The sequence below is a fragment of the Mustela lutreola genome, chromosome 2, assembly GCF_030435805.1.
Source record: "Mustela lutreola isolate mMusLut2 chromosome 2, mMusLut2.pri, whole genome shotgun sequence".
Lineage (NCBI taxonomy): Eukaryota > Metazoa > Chordata > Mammalia > Carnivora > Mustelidae > Mustela > Mustela lutreola.
The window spans coordinates 7,986,150-8,003,095 of record NC_081291.1 but is presented as its reverse complement, the minus strand read 5'-3'; the positions used below and the strand labels follow the sequence as shown (position 1 = coordinate 8,003,095).

General features: G+C 55.8%; 1 protein-coding gene across 8 annotated transcripts in view; it reads right to left on the bottom strand.

Annotated features, from left to right (window-relative positions):
• DNM2 (dynamin 2) overlaps positions 1 to 16,946 on the bottom strand; it is an 81,000-nt gene that overhangs the window by 20,911 nt on the left and 43,143 nt on the right. For 4 of the 8 annotated variants that reach the window (XM_059159984.1, XM_059159976.1, XM_059159978.1 and 1 more), the window contains exons 6-12: positions 13,757 to 13,917; positions 10,368 to 10,510; positions 7,851 to 7,986; positions 6,536 to 6,603; positions 5,778 to 5,916; positions 3,358 to 3,444; positions 1,708 to 1,778 (exon numbers count right to left, since the gene is read on the bottom strand). In XM_059159984.1, coding sequence (XP_059015967.1) covers positions 1,708 to 1,778; positions 3,358 to 3,444; positions 5,778 to 5,916; positions 6,536 to 6,603; positions 7,851 to 7,986; positions 10,368 to 10,510; positions 13,757 to 13,917 — 805 coding nt within the window. Of the gene's footprint in view, positions 1 to 1,707; positions 1,779 to 3,357; positions 3,445 to 4,427; positions 4,567 to 5,777; positions 5,917 to 6,535; positions 6,604 to 7,850; positions 7,987 to 10,367; positions 10,511 to 13,756; positions 13,918 to 16,946 lie in introns of all 8 variants that reach the window. The other 4 variants (XM_059159977.1, XM_059159979.1, XM_059159982.1 and 1 more) reach the window with 1 other exon arrangement.

Genomic DNA, 16,946 nt, shown 5'->3' with positions numbered 1-16,946 from the left:
CCTTTCCAGCTCTGGTCTGCCTTGTGACAACGGGCTCCATAACACGTGTGTCCAGCCTGCGGCCTTGTTCACCGTCCTGCCCCAGGCCCGGCTTTGAGACGGCACTCCATGGCTCTCCAGTGGGCCCCCAGGGACATCCCACTGCCAAGGCTGGGCCCTGGCTTGTGCCTGGAGCCTGGCGCCCCCGGGGCCCCGCCCCCAGCCAGGGCGACCCCGTTCACACACCAGGAAAAAGGCACACAGCAGGCAATACCCACCCGGTCACCAGCTGCTCAGTATAATAACAGCTGGGGGAAGTGGGAAGGCCCAGGAATCCAGAGGGAAGAGTGGAGTGGTCAAAGGAAAAACAGGAGAGAGTGTGAGAAGGAACTGTGGATGAAGTATGAGAAGCAGAGACATCAAGGTGAGGAAAACAGCAGCAAACCAAAGAGGGGGTCCAGCGTTTTCAGCTCACACACACCTGGCTGCTAGGGGAAGAGGCACAGGAGAGAGCGCCTGGCGTGGGGCCCATGGTCAGAACCCCCTGGCCCTCCCATAGCAGGGACGGTCCAACCAGGGCCCCTGGCTCACCCGGGCCTGGGAAGCAGCTTCTGATCATGCCCTCATTCATTCTTTCATGCCTTCATTCCTTCCACTCACCTACCACATGTCCAGCAAAGATCAGGCGACCAAGTGTGTTGAGTGCAACTGTGACTGTCCCACCCCAGAAGTGCTGAGCCCAGCTCAGAGACCCCCCCCTGAGCGGAAGAGACTCCTGTCCAGCCTGCTAGCCCAACACGAGGCGCTCCCAGGAACGTCACAAAAAAGCCTCCCTGCTGCCCCGCGGCCGGGCCAGGGGGCGGCCCTCCAGACTCGGCACAAGCCTCACACAGCCCTGACCCAGCAGTGACGACACTGCGTCTTGCTGGTTTGGTGCACGTCTGTCCCTGGCACCGGCCCTTCCTTTGAGGGCGGGGACCTGGGTCTGTGCTCGTTCACTGCTATATCAGAACCCCGCACAGAGAACACACACCAGGGTTACTTGCTAAGCGAATGCCAGGAAGCTGGCTACTACTGGTTCTGTGACTCATCAGGCTCAGGCAAGACCACCTTCAGGAGCCACCAGAACCATTCATGTGACGCCCAAGCAGGCTGAGGGCGGACCCAGGGGGCAGAGGGAGTCAGTGAGCGGTACCAGAGGCCGCCAGCACGTACATCTACATCATGACACAATCAGAGACCCCTGCTCTGGCCCCTTATCCAGGTGCCACAGGAGGTTCCCATTTTGAATCTACAGTGTGTGGACGGAAGCCACGGAGAGCCTGGACAGCACTTCCCAGAGAGCAGCCCCCAGAGCCGGAGCCCCGGGCGCAGAAGACACTTGCAGTGACAAGTGCAGATGGGGGAGTCTGGAGAAAACTGCACAGCTTATGAAAGGCTCTGAGAAGTCACGCAGAAAGGAAAGCACCGCGTGCTGCCAGCTGCACCCTTTCTGGAAGTCGGCCCCACAGGAGGCGTGTTGAGGGCAATGAGGAAGGGGACTGCTGTTAGCCCAGGAAAGGCTCCAAATACCCTCAGGTGGCTCCATGCTTCACCCCAGTATTTTGACAGAAAGACCCTCTTGCCCTTGTTGGCTAAGGGAAGCCAACTCGACCGCCTCCCTTGGGGCCTGGCTCTGAGGGCAGGCACTGCAGCCACCCACCAGCCGCTGTCCTGAAAAGTACATACTTAGCAAATCCAATGAAGTCCTCATGGTTCGTGTTGATGTAGGACTGCTCGATGTCAATCAGAAGAAGAATCTGGAAGAAAACCGGGTTAGCTATGAGCACAGATCCGAAGTTAGCAGGAGCCCTTCCCAAACCCACCAGCAGGGGGAGACAGAACCATACTGTTTCCCAGGCGGGAGACCTGGGAACACACACACACATACCCTCCTACATACACCTTGGGGTACACCTGCAGGGGGAAGGGGGCGTGGGTACTCTGAACCTTCAGAGCCTCACAACAAAGAAAGACTGGGCCAACAGAGCGGAGTGAGGCCGCCATGTGGTGGTTACAGGCACAGCCTCTGGGATGGACCACCCAGGCTGCAGTCTCACTGGGGCCCCTGCCTGGCGGTGTGACCCTTGGCCTCAGGTTACCGAACAGTGGAAAGGGGCAACGAGAGGCCCGACTGCATAGGGTCAAACAAGTCAGAGCATGTTAAGTGCACAGAGCAGTGCCTGGTGTGTTCTAAGTGCTGCATTAAAACAGCAAAGCCAATTTGGCCAGCCGAGGGCATGAGAACGGAACACGCAGCACGCACGGGTGCCTAGGAACCAGTCACGATGTCCCGTCAGCTAAGGGACAGGCCTTTACACAACACCCTGCCCCCTCCTGTCATTTCACTGCACCTCTGAGCACTCTAGCAGGAAACATGCCAGGCACTGGGACCTTGTGGGGTTGCTGGAAAATGCTGGGAGGGCTCTGTGCGTGGGAGCCACTGCTGCTGGGTTTCTAAGGCCTGAGTGCCCCGGGCTGGGGCCCGGAAGTGCTGGCGGTGGGACAACCAGGCACCGTGGCATGGCGAAGGGACAGCCACGTTCTCGACAACAAAATGAACTGGAATCTTTCAAATTTTTGATACAACTTCCAGGGTATAGAAGCCACATGGGCTGGAGCACAGGATGACTGTGGGACCCTCGGAGGGACAAACAAGCCAGGTTCTCCACTGATGGGCAACATGACACGGAGTCTTGTTCCGGTGCTGGTTTGAACAAACACCTGAGAGGAGGCCATGGCGGACAACTGAGGGGGAGGGAGGGAGACCAGACGTAGGCCCCCTAGGGAGTTGAAAGGACAGCCGCAGGCTCCCTCGGCATGTGACAGGTGAGACCCAGGTCGCGTCCGTGTGGAGGGGGGGCCCACTCTCCGTCCTTGTGTGCGCCTGGATGGTCTCCACAAGGAAACTGTTAAAACCTAGAAACCACCCACACATCCTCTGCTGGGCGAGGGGATGAAGAGGCTGTGATCCACATGTGCCACGGGATACCGCTGAGCGATCAACGGCAAGAACCTTCCTGAACATCACGAACAGCAGGGAAGAATCATGAGTGCTCTATGCTAAGTGTGGGAGGACAGAATCAAAAGGTTACACACTCCAGGAGTCCATGTGAGTGTCATTCTGGATAAGGGAGCAGACCGGTCATTGCCAGGGTTGGGGGGGGGGACAGGGATTTTGAGGGTCACAGAAGGGTTCTGTACCTTGACTGAGGTGGGGGTCACCTTGCTTTATGCGTTTGTCATTATTCAAGGCAACGTATGCTCAAGATTTAAGCACATATAAAAAGATGTACGCACACAAATTCTACCTGAAAAATCAAATGAAAAGTCAATTACCTGGTCCTTGGTTCTCCCCTCCCGTTCCCGGATGTAGGTAGTGACGATTCGCTCCGTCTCTTCTCGCAAGCGGGGGTAGGAGCTGAGCTGGGGGGCGGGGGGGGGGGTAGAGTGGTGACATTGGCGGAGTCCTCGTGGCCCAGGAAACAACATGAACCACGCAGAGAACACCGGGGAAGGGAAGTGACCAGGCGTGGGCCTACCGAGTCCCCACCTCGCTCCTGGCTCACAGCTGCTCCAGCTGAGAGACAGGAAGGGGACGGTGGGGGAACGGTGTGCCAGACAGAATGACAGGGCGCCCACACACGAGCAGAGATGATTCTCGAGAATGGATACGAAGGTGGAAAGTGGCAAGAGAAAGTGGGTGGTGTGTGTCTGCTGCCCGACAGTGATGGCCACCCCCTCCGCCCAGCACAGGGTGAGAGCAAGGACACCGAGTCAAGTGTCAAGGCCAGCAGGCCCACGGGGCGGGAACTCTCGGCCAGCTCGTGAGTGAGCAGCGCCTGTTCTAGGATGATGGGGGCAGCATCTGGGCCATCTCCCTCAGCGGGACCCCCTTACAGAAAGCTCTTCTCTCATCATAACCTGAACCAAACGTACAGAGAAGCCCACCTTCCGAGGTTCGGGTTAAGTCCACGTGTCAGGGAAAACTGAGGAGTTGGTCAAAATCACTAGTGGAAAGCCTCTGAAATGCTCCGTGACACGCGAACACACACGTCTTTGCACTGATCGCGGTTCACGCTGGGTAACGGGGTGGACACCCTCCTCCTCTAAGGTTCTCTAAGGCACTGCCCCTGGTCCTCACTGCCTGCTTGGGGACTGTCCCTGGCCACACCCCAAGCCTCTCCTCCCCCACAGAGCCCAAACTGGAAACGTGGAACACCCACGGGCCACAATGCCCCCCTCTCTCGTCTGCTAGGCAGAGCTGAGATGTCGCAACGCGACAGGTGGCCCATGGAAGGAGGTGCCCACTGAGGCAGAGTTCCCAGATGCGCAGGTGGAGACTAACACGGGGGTGGGGAGAGGAGATGTGGGACAAATGTGCAGGTGACAACAAAACCTTCGGTTACCTTCTCGGCACACTTTTTAATGACCGTGGCCAGCTCTGAGACCACGAGATCAACACACTTCAAACTCGGCTCTTTGAGCTTTACAATCTGTTTTTTCACAATGGCTTCAAAGGCCATGTCCGGGGTGAAGAGCCCCGTCCTGGGTCATGCGGAGGGCGGGGCGAGGTAGAAAGATACCCAGGGACAGCGCAGGCCACACACGCGGGATGGGAAACAGAAAGAGAAGAAAGGAGAGTCAGCTGGTTAGTGACATGCAGGTCGGAGCCTGTGCCCGCATTTGCCCCGGAAGCTACTTCAGATCAAGGAGGAGTCCTGGGTCGGAGGGGAGGCTGGGGCCAGGGCGGGGCCAGGGGTCAGTGTCACGGTGCGGAAGGCGAAGGGAACGTGATGGCCTCGAATTTTCGCACCTGGGACAGTGGGCTCTACGGTGATAAACCCCACCCCACCTAGGTTTTTTTCTCTCTCTCTCCCTTTTCTAATCGAAGAAGCTTAAGAAGCAAATGTGGGCTTTTCCAGACCGAGACAGAAGGCTCAAGCAGTTTCCCTGCCTTGGGAGACCGACCCCAGAGTCTGGGGCCCCTGCGGACGTGCAAAAACAAACCGGCCACCGGCAAGCACTCCCGCAGTCTGGCCGAAGCACACTGCCCTGGGAACCAGACCTGCGGGGGAGCCCAGCGTGACCCGCCAGGTGGAGACGGTGGCCTGTGAATACCAGCACATGGGGGCCGGGGACCTAGTGGCTGGGAGAACGTGCTGCCTGGAGGGACAGCTCCGTTCCTGGAGGGAGCCAGGGGCACTGGTGGAGCAGCAAGGAGCCGAGCTGGCTTTGCAGGGCCGGGCACCTGAGCACTCATTCTGCTGGTGGCACATTCGGGCCTTTCTTGGTGCCTTGTGGACAGAGAGGTGGCTGGCTCCAGGAAGGCCCACGGGTGACAGGCACTCATCAAGAAGGAATGATGGCTTGGGGCGGGGGGGCAGGGTTCAGGGAGCTTGACCTCCAACAGCTGACGCGGGATCCCTCTCTGCTTCCCAGAAGGCAGCAAAGCGACAGCCCAACGATACCCCCATGTCCATCAGACACATGCTAGGCTTGGTATCAGGGTCCCAGGGAGCCCTGCCCCCCAGTCGGGCCGGTTCTAGAGGCCTGGCGCACCCTCCCACCCCGCAGACATCGCGCCCAGGCCAACACGCCCCCGCCCCAGGGAGAAGGCCACATTCTTGGAAACTGAGGCAACCTGGGGGGAAAGGGCACCAGCAGGGCAAAGGCTGGAGCAGCACTGGGAGCCTGATACCAAAGCCTCATACCCCACTTCCACAAGGCCAGGAGTCACCCTGCCGAGGGCCCAATACCTTACTGGTACACTGCCTAACTGTATTGATTAGCTCCTGGATAACCAGGTCGACACATTTCAGACAGGGCTCTTTCAGCTTGACGACCTGCTTTTTCACAATGGCCTCGAATGCCAAGTCCGGGGTGAAGAGCCCGGTCCTAAAACCATCCGTACCCAGGGGTGGGGGAGATAAGTCAGAGAGAAACAAAGCACGGTCAGCAATTTCATAGGCACAGGCCAGGTCCCCGAGAATGAGCCAAGGTCACGGCAAGTCTGGGGGTCAGATGCCAGCATCCACTGCCTGGAAACCCACAGGATGATCCGAGGACCCCAGGGCTGATTAAGACTGGACAACCAGGGTGACAACTTTTGTCAGATAATGGAGGGGACCCAGGAGCCTCACAGGGGACCCGTGATGGGGACGCATGCTGGGTTCCTGTAACCGTGACTCAGCTCTGGCTCCCCAAAACCCCCAAGGGTAAATCTCCAGTGAGCTTTCTCAGCTGGGCTCATGCCAACTGACTGGGCGGTTTAACCTACATTAAACCCAAGGGTGGCAAGCAGCCCTGTGGCCTACAACAGATCCACACAAGACAGCACACCCGCCCTTGAGTGCCCTTGGAGACCCACAGGGAGAGACTTAAAGCTACTGAAAACCACCCAGGAGCCCTCTCCAGGCCTCACACTCAGGGCACCTGGAGGGAGCGGCAACCAACTGGCTGGACAGTGGCGCCACATGGGTGAAGGGAACACGGCAGCTCTCCCCTTAGAACTTGCCTGACTCCGTGGATGTTCTTAATGGCGTAGCTGATCTCGCGCCGTAAATCCTTCTCGTCAAACTCCATCTGAGAGCAGACAAATCACTCACATGCAAAGAGGTACCTGTGGCACCCCCATAACGGGTGCATATTTGGGGAAGGTATGTCCTGTGTGTGGCTGTTTTCACATGGCAGACTATTTCACCAGTCAAAATTTTTAAAAACATTAAAACCCAGTTTCAGCGAGGATGGTTTGAAATGAACACACTCTCTCTCTCTCTCAGAGGAAACGTGAACTCACTCTCTAAAGGAGCATGAATTCACATGAACTTTTTTATGGGCTATTTGGCGGTACCAATCAAGAGCCTCCAAAAACACAGCTATACTTTCAGGCAGTTTTAAACGTTCTAGAAACCTACCTTGAGGAATTCATAAGAATTAGTTATGTTCATAGAACTATTCATAACTGCTAAAGAATGTGAAAACAACTTAAATAAGTCTAATAATGGGAGACTGGTTCAATGTATGATGGGACATGCATAAGATATTATCTTGCCGTTAACAACGCGTGAAATGTAAATGACTGGTTTGGAAAGATGGCCACCATATGAAAAAAGCAGGATGGATGAGCAGATGTGCTGTGTTTTGTGTAGGCCGGGGACTTACCCATTTGCACAGAAATAATCCAGAAAGGGCAAACAATGAGAAGTTAACAGGAGCTGTCTGCGGGTATTAGGGTTAGGGGTGCTTTTCATCCCTTTAAGCTTGTGGCCTTTGTTGAAAATAAATTTTACTGGTTTTTATAAAAAATGATGTATGTTCATGGTAAGAAGTGTAAAACTTCAAGCAAATTAACAAAAGAAAAATCTCAAAGCCCAGAAGGGACATTCTTATGAGTACTCTTGCAGATCTGTCTGTACAAAGACACCCACGGAGACATCACAGCCTTCACGAGGAAGGATATTGTACATACTATCCTATATGCTATCCTATACGTGCTGGCTCCTTACCCTGCCTATTTTCCCCTTCACCATGATGAGGACACTTTCCCATGAGAACTGACCTACATGTTCTATGTACTTTTTGCAAAGACTGTGTATTGGATTTTGTCAGAGGGCCAAAATGGAACTTTCCTATGGGTCTGCCGGACACCTCTGAGCTGCCCGCTCAGGGAAGGAAGCCTGGAGGTGACACCTCCTCCCCGACCCCCCACCGCACTGCCACTGGCACCACTGCTGCCCACAGGAGGCAGATGCCGGGAGGCAGGAGTTCAAGACCCAGGGCATGGGAGGAGGCCCTGACCGGAGTCAGGAGGGCCCACGCGGCGGTGCTACCTTCACCAGCTCAAAGGGAAACCGCTCGTGGAAGATGCGATTGATTCGGGCGCCCCCGGAGAGCTCTAGTGTGTCCACTTGGTCTCCAGAGCCTTCGATCCTCTTTTCAAAGTCCACCCCAAACTGCTGGACCATCCTGCCATGAAAAAGAGAAGCCGACGTCAGAGGAGAAGGACCTGACAACAGCGCCAGAATCATGCTCCAAATCAAGCCGTGGCTTACATGCTCCCTTTCATTTTCTTAGCAGCGAAATGTATGCAGAGACCAGAACAAATCAATCATAGGATCGCCTACGGCGCGTAGTCACGACATGCCAGGCCCATTCTGCAGGCCCGTTATGGCGATTCATTCACCGAATTGGGGGGTAGCGGTTCTTAGTCCCATTTTGCAGATAGTAAGAGTGAGGGGTGCGGTCACGGCTCAGCGACTTCTGCCCTGACCAGGCAGAACTGTGTGTGAAAAACGAGCTCCTCCACACAATTCTGGTGTCTTTGCCCCTCTGAGCCTCTGCATAGTGAGTTGATCTTAATGGTGGCCCCACATGGGGTCACAGTGAGGATTCCAGGAACTTCTGGATTTCATCAACTCCGAAAAATCACCGACCCTAAGGACTGCTAGTCTGCACCCCCAGAAGAAAGAAACAACGCAGCCAATTACGGTAATTCACCTCAAACTTTTGAATTCAGGGAAGTTAAAATGTTTTTTCTTTTTAAAAAGTGCTTAAGTAAGTGATGGAATATGTTACCACCACATGCACGCCCTTTGGAACCCAGCCCAGCCCTTAAAACAGTCCCCAGGTGTTGATGACTGGTACTGTGACCCCGTGAGCAGCCGAGAACTAAAGTATTCGTTAGCGTTTGGTTTTCTGTAGCATTTCTACTCGTTTCCCCAGCCTCTTGCACTGCCTGCCTTAGTCATTTCTGTACCTCCGCCGCCCCCAAATTCTTGATGTCCTCAAGCTCTGCGTGCAGTCCGCCCCGAAGGGGAGCTGCTGCCGTCAAGGGACCAGCCCCCACTGGGCCAGCGGCGTGGAGCACAGCTTGCTAGCGAAGAGACGTCCAGCTCTCATGGGCAAACACTGCCGATGCTCGCAAGATGCCAGGCGGCCAGGCTTGGCGCCAGTGAATGGGGTTCTCCCGGAACACCCGGTGGGAGGGCAGGGATGGGGTGTCTCATACCCCAAGAAACTCTGCCCGCAAGAAGTAAACGGTGTTAAGCTTGAGCATAAAAGCATTCTCACCCCTGAGCCCTCCAGCATGCAGCGCTGAGTGGAGGGGTCGGGCGAGGAGGACACCAGGGTTATGACAGCTACCGCGGGTCACGGGTGGTGTCCCTCTGCTGTGACCTGCGGACGAACCACATGTGTGGCACCATTTGCCTTATGAACTGCCAGTGAGTTTCTGGATCCTACTCGAGCCCAGCACCCGGGATTCCTGGCGGCCAAGAAACTGGGAGTAGAGGGGCGCCTGGGTGGCTCAGTGGGTTAATCCTCTGCCTTGGGCTTGGGTTGTGATTCCAGGGTCCTGGGATCAAGCCCCACATCCGGCTCTCTGCTCAGCAGGGAGCCTGCTTCCCTTCCTCTCTCTCTGCCTACTTGTGATATCTGTCAAATAAATAAATAAAATCTTTTTTTTAAAAAAAGAAAGAAAGAAACAAACAAACAAACAAACTGGGAGTCTAGAGGCAAGAGAAGCAGAGAGAGAGATTAAGAGAGAGAGAGAGATTCTGGGATTGTCGGGCACATGTACTCCCCCTCCTCACAGCAGCGCGGCTGTGGAGTCCTCCACAGCTCTGAGCTGAGACAGCCAGTACCCACCCAGGATCAGGGTGAGAATTCCAGGAGAAAGAGCAGAAAGAGCTGACACACGGCCAAGGCCCCACCCTGGTCGCCCATGTCTATCCTCCCCACAGCCACCAGAAGGCACCTAGGATACCTGAGTCAAACCATCCCTCCACGGCTCCCACCTTACTCAGAGGAAAAGCAATTCCTCCCCATGGCCTACTAAGACCCGAATGCTCTGCCTGTCTCCTCCCCTCCTCCACTCTGCTCCTCACTCTGTTCTGTCATACAGCCTCCTCCAGCACTGCAGGGCACAGTCCTGCCTCAGGGCCTTTGCAGTGGCCAAGCCCCCATCCCTGACCTCTTCGGATCTTTGCCTGACTATCACTGTCTCAGGGCAGGCTTCTTGACCACTCTGTTTAAATGGCACCCCCAGGCTCATCCTGGCACCCTAGCCCCTTCCATGTTAATATCTCACCATGTAACGCAATCCACATTTTCTTATTTGCTTATTTTCTGTCCCATCGCTCCGCCCTCCCCTTTCTAAGCACCTGGGGCAGGCATGGCTGTCTGCCCCGTTCACTGGGGCGACCCGAGTGCTTCCACAAACGTTACGCTAAGTGAACAAATGAACGAATGAGGATGGACACCCAGCCTGGACCTGGGACCCTGTGGCCGGGTGGAGGCCCCCCACAAGCCAGGCTGGGGGGCTGGGAGGTTGGGAGGGAGACACGTACTGCAGCAAGGCTTTGGTTTTGCGTGTGGGGTCGTCGGGCCTGAAGTTCTTGTACTCCTCCACCTCCTTCTCCAGGGACAGCAGCTGGCTCTGCAGCTTGCTCCGCAGGGCTGGCAGTGACTCCCGGATGTGGTTGGTCAGTTGCTGGGGGAGGGAGAGAGGTCAGAGGTCAAAGGTCACAGGTCAGCACAGGCGGGATGCCAGGGAGGCTCTGGCCTGCTGCACCTGCTGAGGGCCAATGCCGAGAGGGCCCCTGAGCGCAGCACGCCCCCCAGCCTCGGGAGGAAGCAAGGGAACTATCTGGCTGTAGTCACACTAGCATGTGGGACAGGTGGGGTGGCACGTGCTGCTGCGAACGGCCCACGGGGCTGCTGCAGGGCAGCCTACCAGGGTGTCCGCACCGCAGGGTCCACATGACACATGGGCCAACCCACGGCAGCCTCGCCCAAGTGCTCCGGTGAGAGGCCCAGGAGGCCAGCGAATGACCCACGCACTGAAGGACCGGCCGGTGGGGGACGGTCCGCGTGGGCCACAGAGCAACAGGCAGATGGAGAGACGCGGGGCTGGGTGCGAACAGCTCCCTGGCAAAAGGAACGTGCAGAGCATGTGCTCCCTTCTGTGAAAGAGGGAGAACGTAAGAATGTATTTTTAGTTGCCTGAACAGAGGGAAGGAAGCTCCACAGGAAACAAATGCGGAAGAAAGGCGGAGTGGGGCGGGCGGGCAGGGGGCCTCTCACTGTGCCCCCTTCTCTCATCTGCTTCAGAATTGTGTGGATTTTTTTTCTTAAAGATTTTATTTATTGGGGCACCTGGGTGGTTCAGTAGATTAAAGCCTCTGCCTTCAGGTCAGGTCATGGTCTCAGGGTCCTGGGATCGAGCCCCATATCGGGCTCTCTGCTCAGCAGGGAGCCTGCTTCCCTCTCTCTCTCTCTGCCTGCCTCTCTGCCTACCTCTCTGCCTCCTTGTGACCTCTCTCTGTCAAAATAAATAATAAAATTTTTAAAAAATATATTTTATTTTCTTATTTGACAGAGAAAGGAGGCAGAGAGGGAGGCAGGTGAGGGGAAGTAGGCTCCCTGCTGAGCGGAGAGCCCAATGCGGGGCTCAGTCCCAGGACCCTGGGATCATGACCTGAGCCGAAGGCAGTGGCTTAACCCACTGAGCCACCCAGGTGCCTCTCGTGGATTTGTTAATTGCTCACAAATTGTAAGAGGAAGCAAGGCTACAGGAAACGTTAGAGAGAATACCTCAGGATGGAGGGAGAGAGAAAAACATGAGAGAGAACAGAGAACATCCCACTGTTACGGCAGGGAAAGAAGGGAAGGCAAGGGAAAGTGGGGGCGGGGGGGGGAGGGGGAGGGAGGGAGTGAGGCCGGGGATACAGGCACAGTGGCTTCTCGGCCCGAGTGTCACTAGAGGGCAGCCGGTTAGTGGTGACCGGCCAGCACTGGGGAAAGGACCCACCACCAGATGGGAGGAAATGGGAGATTCACTATACTTGGGCTGCATGACTTGATATTTTACTATACTAGAGAGAAAGAGAGACCGAGAGGGCGAGAGGGAGGCAGGGAACAGAACAAAAGCCATAAAAGCAGCTATTGCCCTACAAGTGAAAAGCACCCACTGCCAGCTCTCCTACGAGAGACAGGGACGTCCTAGCATCCATCAAGCTAGGAAGGAGGTGTGAGGGAGCCTCACCCTCCAGCTCACCACACTGTGCTTATGAATCTGACGGCTCCACTGAGGGCCTCTGTGGCCAGGACCCTGCCCCAGCGGCTGCCCCCAGACCCCTCCATGGGAGCTGCAGGCCTTTAGGGGGCACTGAGGCTACACGCGCTGCAGACTGCGCCCCCCCACCCCGTGTCCGACAGCATCCTAGAGCCCGAGAGCAGCGGCTCATGGAGAAGTGTGGGCAGCGGCGGGGGGGCAGGCACAGCTCCAGGAAGTGCCATGAGGCCAGCCAGGCCCCGCCTGAGCGCCAGCCCTCAGAGGCGGCCCCCGCCACCTGCGGGGTAGTTTTACTTCCCTTCCTCTCCCTCTGCCCCTCCACCCAGGCCACCTGCTTCCTCCCACTGGACACATCCCGTCTCTCCCCTCAGCTGCCCTCTCCGCCTTCTGCTCTGCACTGGCTCTTCCCGGCCCTCGTCGCTCCCTCACCCTTGATTGTGCCTTGACCTGGGGACTTGCTCCCAGTCTGTGCCCCCCCGTTAGAAATATGCCTTCCCTGAGGACACGGTCCCGGCTCTGGCGTTGCTGCTGTGCCCCCGCAGCCTGGCCGCAGGGACGGCCCTCACTGTGGCTCCGAGTCCCTCCCCGCTTCCGGGAAGCTGCCATCAACTACCCAGAGGGCACATCTCACAACCCTGGATGGACAAACCAGGCCCGACCCGAAGGACAGGCCCGGCCCGAAGGACAGGCCCGGCCCGGTACCGCGAGCCTGCACCAGCCCCCATCAGGGACTCTCCTCTCCAGACAGAGCCACACGCGAGCGGTCCGACGGTGGTCACGTTAACAGCCACCTGCGTGCACCAGGAGGATGAGAAACCATCTCGGCCGCGCTCCAGAGAGAAGCTGGCGGGACAGCTTGCAGCCCATGTGTCCAGAGACAATGACGCAGCCACGTGAAAGAACGAGGAAGGGCGCTTCTCGGCCCGGGCCGCGCTCCAGGAGATAACGCTGAGCAGAAAAACCCAAAAGTGGGGCAGGACGGAGGGGTGGGGAGGCATCCACAACTACATCATCCTTTATGGTACAAAAGAGAGAACTAGGATTCTCAGAAGACCTTTTTGCGTCTATGGACAGAGACACGCAGGCAGAGTTGACAGCAGGCCCTGTGGGTGAGAGGGACGGGGCAGGCGGGGCGCCTCACGGCACGCTCACTGTTTCCAAACAGTGAGCGTACAGAATTTATTTCCTGTACAGAAGAGCGGGAGGAAAACAGCACTACAGCGGGGCAGCGTACGTATGGGGCACGGACACCACAGCCCCAGGGGGCCAGCTGACGCCTGGGGGACGGGGGCTCGGACAGCTCGGCCGGGCCACCCCGTCAGAGGTGGGGCTGGGCTTCAGACCCGCGGAACTCAGGCCCCACAGTCCCCCTGCTGAGGTCCTGTCCAGCGCTCCCAGCCACCCTGCCTTGGTGCAAGCCAGGTCGCTGTCACCCAGGTCACCCGGGCCAACTTCTGGGTACGGTGATTAGATAATTCCAAATATTTAATTATAGTGAAAATAAAATCAACAATAGTAGCGGTGGCGAGAATAGCGCTGTCAGTGACTCACGGAACACCCACCCCTCGCCAGGCCCCGAATCGAATGTGGTTGGAACCCGTGTTGCTGCAGACCAAGGCCAGCAGCATGGCGGACCGCCGCAGCACGAAACCCCGGCCATACCTGGTTCAGGGTCTTCTGCAGGTGCGGGGTGCCCATGCGGTCAGCCATGTGCCGGTAGGCCGGGTGGGAGAGGAAGAACTTCCTCTCGGCCGCCAGCGCCGCACGGATGTCCTTCTTGCCCTCGATGTCCTTCTGGCTGCGGTTCACCACACCGATGTAGCCTGCGGGGAGAGCGGGTCAGGGCAGGGGCAGTGCCAGGTGGGCCAAAGGGCCTGGATGCCCACCGTGGACCAGGCACGCAGCTGAGCCCAGTGCAGGCAGACACAGCCGCTGTCCCACAGGTCACTCACAGACGAGGTCCCCGGCCAGACCCGTTCCTCAGAAACGCGGAAAACACGAACACACAGAGCGGTCCGGAAAAGCGACAGAAGTGTCTGGAGGAAAGAGGGGTGATGCCCAACCTCGTATGAGGCAGGGAGAAAGGAAGGCTCTGGCGAAGATGAAACCCCCAAACTGAGCTTTAGAGACAAGAATGAAAACCACCTCAAAAAAGAAGGGCGGTGGGCGCCTGGGTGGCTCAGTGGGTTAAGCCTCTGCCCTTAGGTCATGATCTTGAGGTCCTGGGATCGAGCCCCACATCGGGCTCTCTGCTCAGCAAGGAGTCTGTTTCCCCCCTCTCTCTGCCTGCTGCTGCCTACCTGTGATCTCTCTCTCTGTCAAATAAATAAATAAAATCTTAAAAAAAAAAAAAAAAAAAAAAAAAAAAGGGCGAGAGGGACCAGCTCATCTTGCCAGTTATTAAAACCTGTTAACCTGTTCCACAGCTGTTACATTTGTCGAGCTTGGATATATCGGGCATGGATGTCTAGAGAAATGAATGGCACAGAACAGAAAAAAGTCTAAAACCACACATGATGGCAGGTGGGAATAGATGGTTAATGCTTCTAAGCCAACAGGAGGGAAGCTCGTTAGAGATGATCGTATGTGGGTTAAAATTTTCTGACTCAGATACAAGAAAATGGTAGCCGTGACTGACTATATGAGAAATGGGGCTTGTGGGAGAGGTGAGCTACTTTCTCCTTCACTGACTGGCCTTCCGAACCATTCTGGAATTCTTTAATCATAGAAAACAGGATTTAAGATAAAAATGCTAATGTGAAGAAAATATCTGCTCTCTTAGGACATGAAGCAACTGGAAGGGTAGAGAACAGGAATGGTGTTCAAAAAGCCAGAACAGGGCTGTCTGGGTGGCTCAGTAGGCTGAGCCACCCAGGTCTGACTCTTGATCTCAGCTCGGGTCTTGATCTCAGGGTCGTGGGTTCGAGCCCCATGCTGGGCTCTGCAAAAAAAAAAAAAAAAGCCAGAATAGTACTGGGTTCCCAGGTATGGACACAGGGCACCAAATAGTATGGGTGTGTGTGCTTCATGGGGGGAGGGTGTCCTGGGACATCAAGAACTCAGCCAAGAGCCTGACCCACAGTAGGTGCCCAGTAAACAGACGTGGTGCCTATTTTCATCCAGGCTAACATAATGAAGAGGTGGACTGGGGAGAGGTGGCCAAACGCCCTCAGGGATGCGTGCAGACAGACATACCCCACTCTCAGTGGGGGGCGTCCCAGGTTTCCCTTGGGGAGAGGGGAGTGGTGCCTGCCTACCATGTATCCCGACAAGTCTTGTGCAAGACCGGTTACCTTTCATCCTCTCCATCTTTGCCATTATGTCCATTTTACAGATGAGGGGACGTGACCATGGGGAGGTCACAGAGGAGAACCAGATGGGAACCCAGACCGGTGAGAAGCCCAAACTCACTACCATCCACACAAGAGTAAGCAGGAGGGAACAGCAGAGAGCAGAGCCAGTGGTCTGGCTGGGATTCTGGTTCGTAAAAGCATAGGAGTTCTGAGTCTTTTGTAAGCCAAGAAGAAGGACGCAGCTGGTGAGATTCTAAAAGCCACAGGACGGGAGCAGAACACCGAGGGCACAAGTCAGTAGCCGGCAGACAGGTCGGGGAGAGGAAGCACTGACTTTCTTGGAAACAGACAGGAAGGCAGAGGAGGGCAGACACAGAAGCAGTGGGGCGGGGAGGAAGGAAGCCGAGGAGGTCTGTGTCATCATCCAGCTACCTGTCACCGATGCTGAGCCCAGGTAGCATCCCTCGGGACTAGGATTTAGGCCCAATACACGTGGGAAGAGCATGGGGTTAGGGTGGCTGGTAGAGCGGACAGGGACATGCGGGGTCCGCTTCCCCGTTTGGCACCAACCCTTCCTTCCTAAACCTCTGACACAGACCCTGACCCTGGCAGCCACCTCTCCTTTCTCAATGTCTCAGCATGGCTTGGGGAAGGTGGAAACCAAGGTCCGGATGTTGTCCCCATGCCGATCCCACACACGGAGGAGCGAATCCCTAGGGGCTAAAGAACAGATCTCAATGGTGCTGGCAACACCAGCGCACAGAGGGTGCTGACAGCTGACAGCAGATCGCCTGAGGCAAGGAATGGGGCAGGAAAGGGAACCAATTAATAAAATGGCTTAAAAAAATTTTAAAAACGGTGACTGGGTGGCTCTGTGGGTTAAAGCCTCTGCCTTCAGCTCAAGTCATGACCCAGGATCCTGGGATCGAGCCCCGCATTGGGCTCTCTGCTCAGCAGGAAGCCTACTTCCTCTTCTCTCTCTCTCTCTGCCTTTCTGCCTACTTGTGTCAAATAAATAAATAAAATCTTTAAAAAAAAAAAAAGGCATTAAAAAGAAAAAAAGACCATAGAGCAGTGCCTCGTACATCACAGATAACAAGTATCTGCTCTTCTAATTTTTTGAAAAGAAAAATATTTAGGCTACTCCTGTGAGAAGATCTAAACCTGAACTTTATCAGGTTCTCCGTCTAGATTTCATTGCCAATTTTTGGGAATAATCGGCCCAATCCCAAATTGGGACATGATCTGGTTTCTTCCACCAAAAAATGATATGGGAGAAAAAAGGGGCTGGTGAGGGAGCTGTTGAGCCAGAAACTTAGGCATTTATTTGTAAAATGATAGGAAGCCAAGGATGTGCTTTGTGATCCCCCAGGGAGCAAATAAGGGGAGGGCATTTGGGCATTCGAGATGAGCTGTGTGTTGATAACCACTAAGGCTGGGTCTTATGGGTCTTCTATGGGGCTCCTCATACTTCTCTACTCTCAAGAATGTTTTTTAAATGTTCACGATAGAAAGTAAGCATGACCGTTAATAAAAATTATGAATCCTAGGGCGCCTGG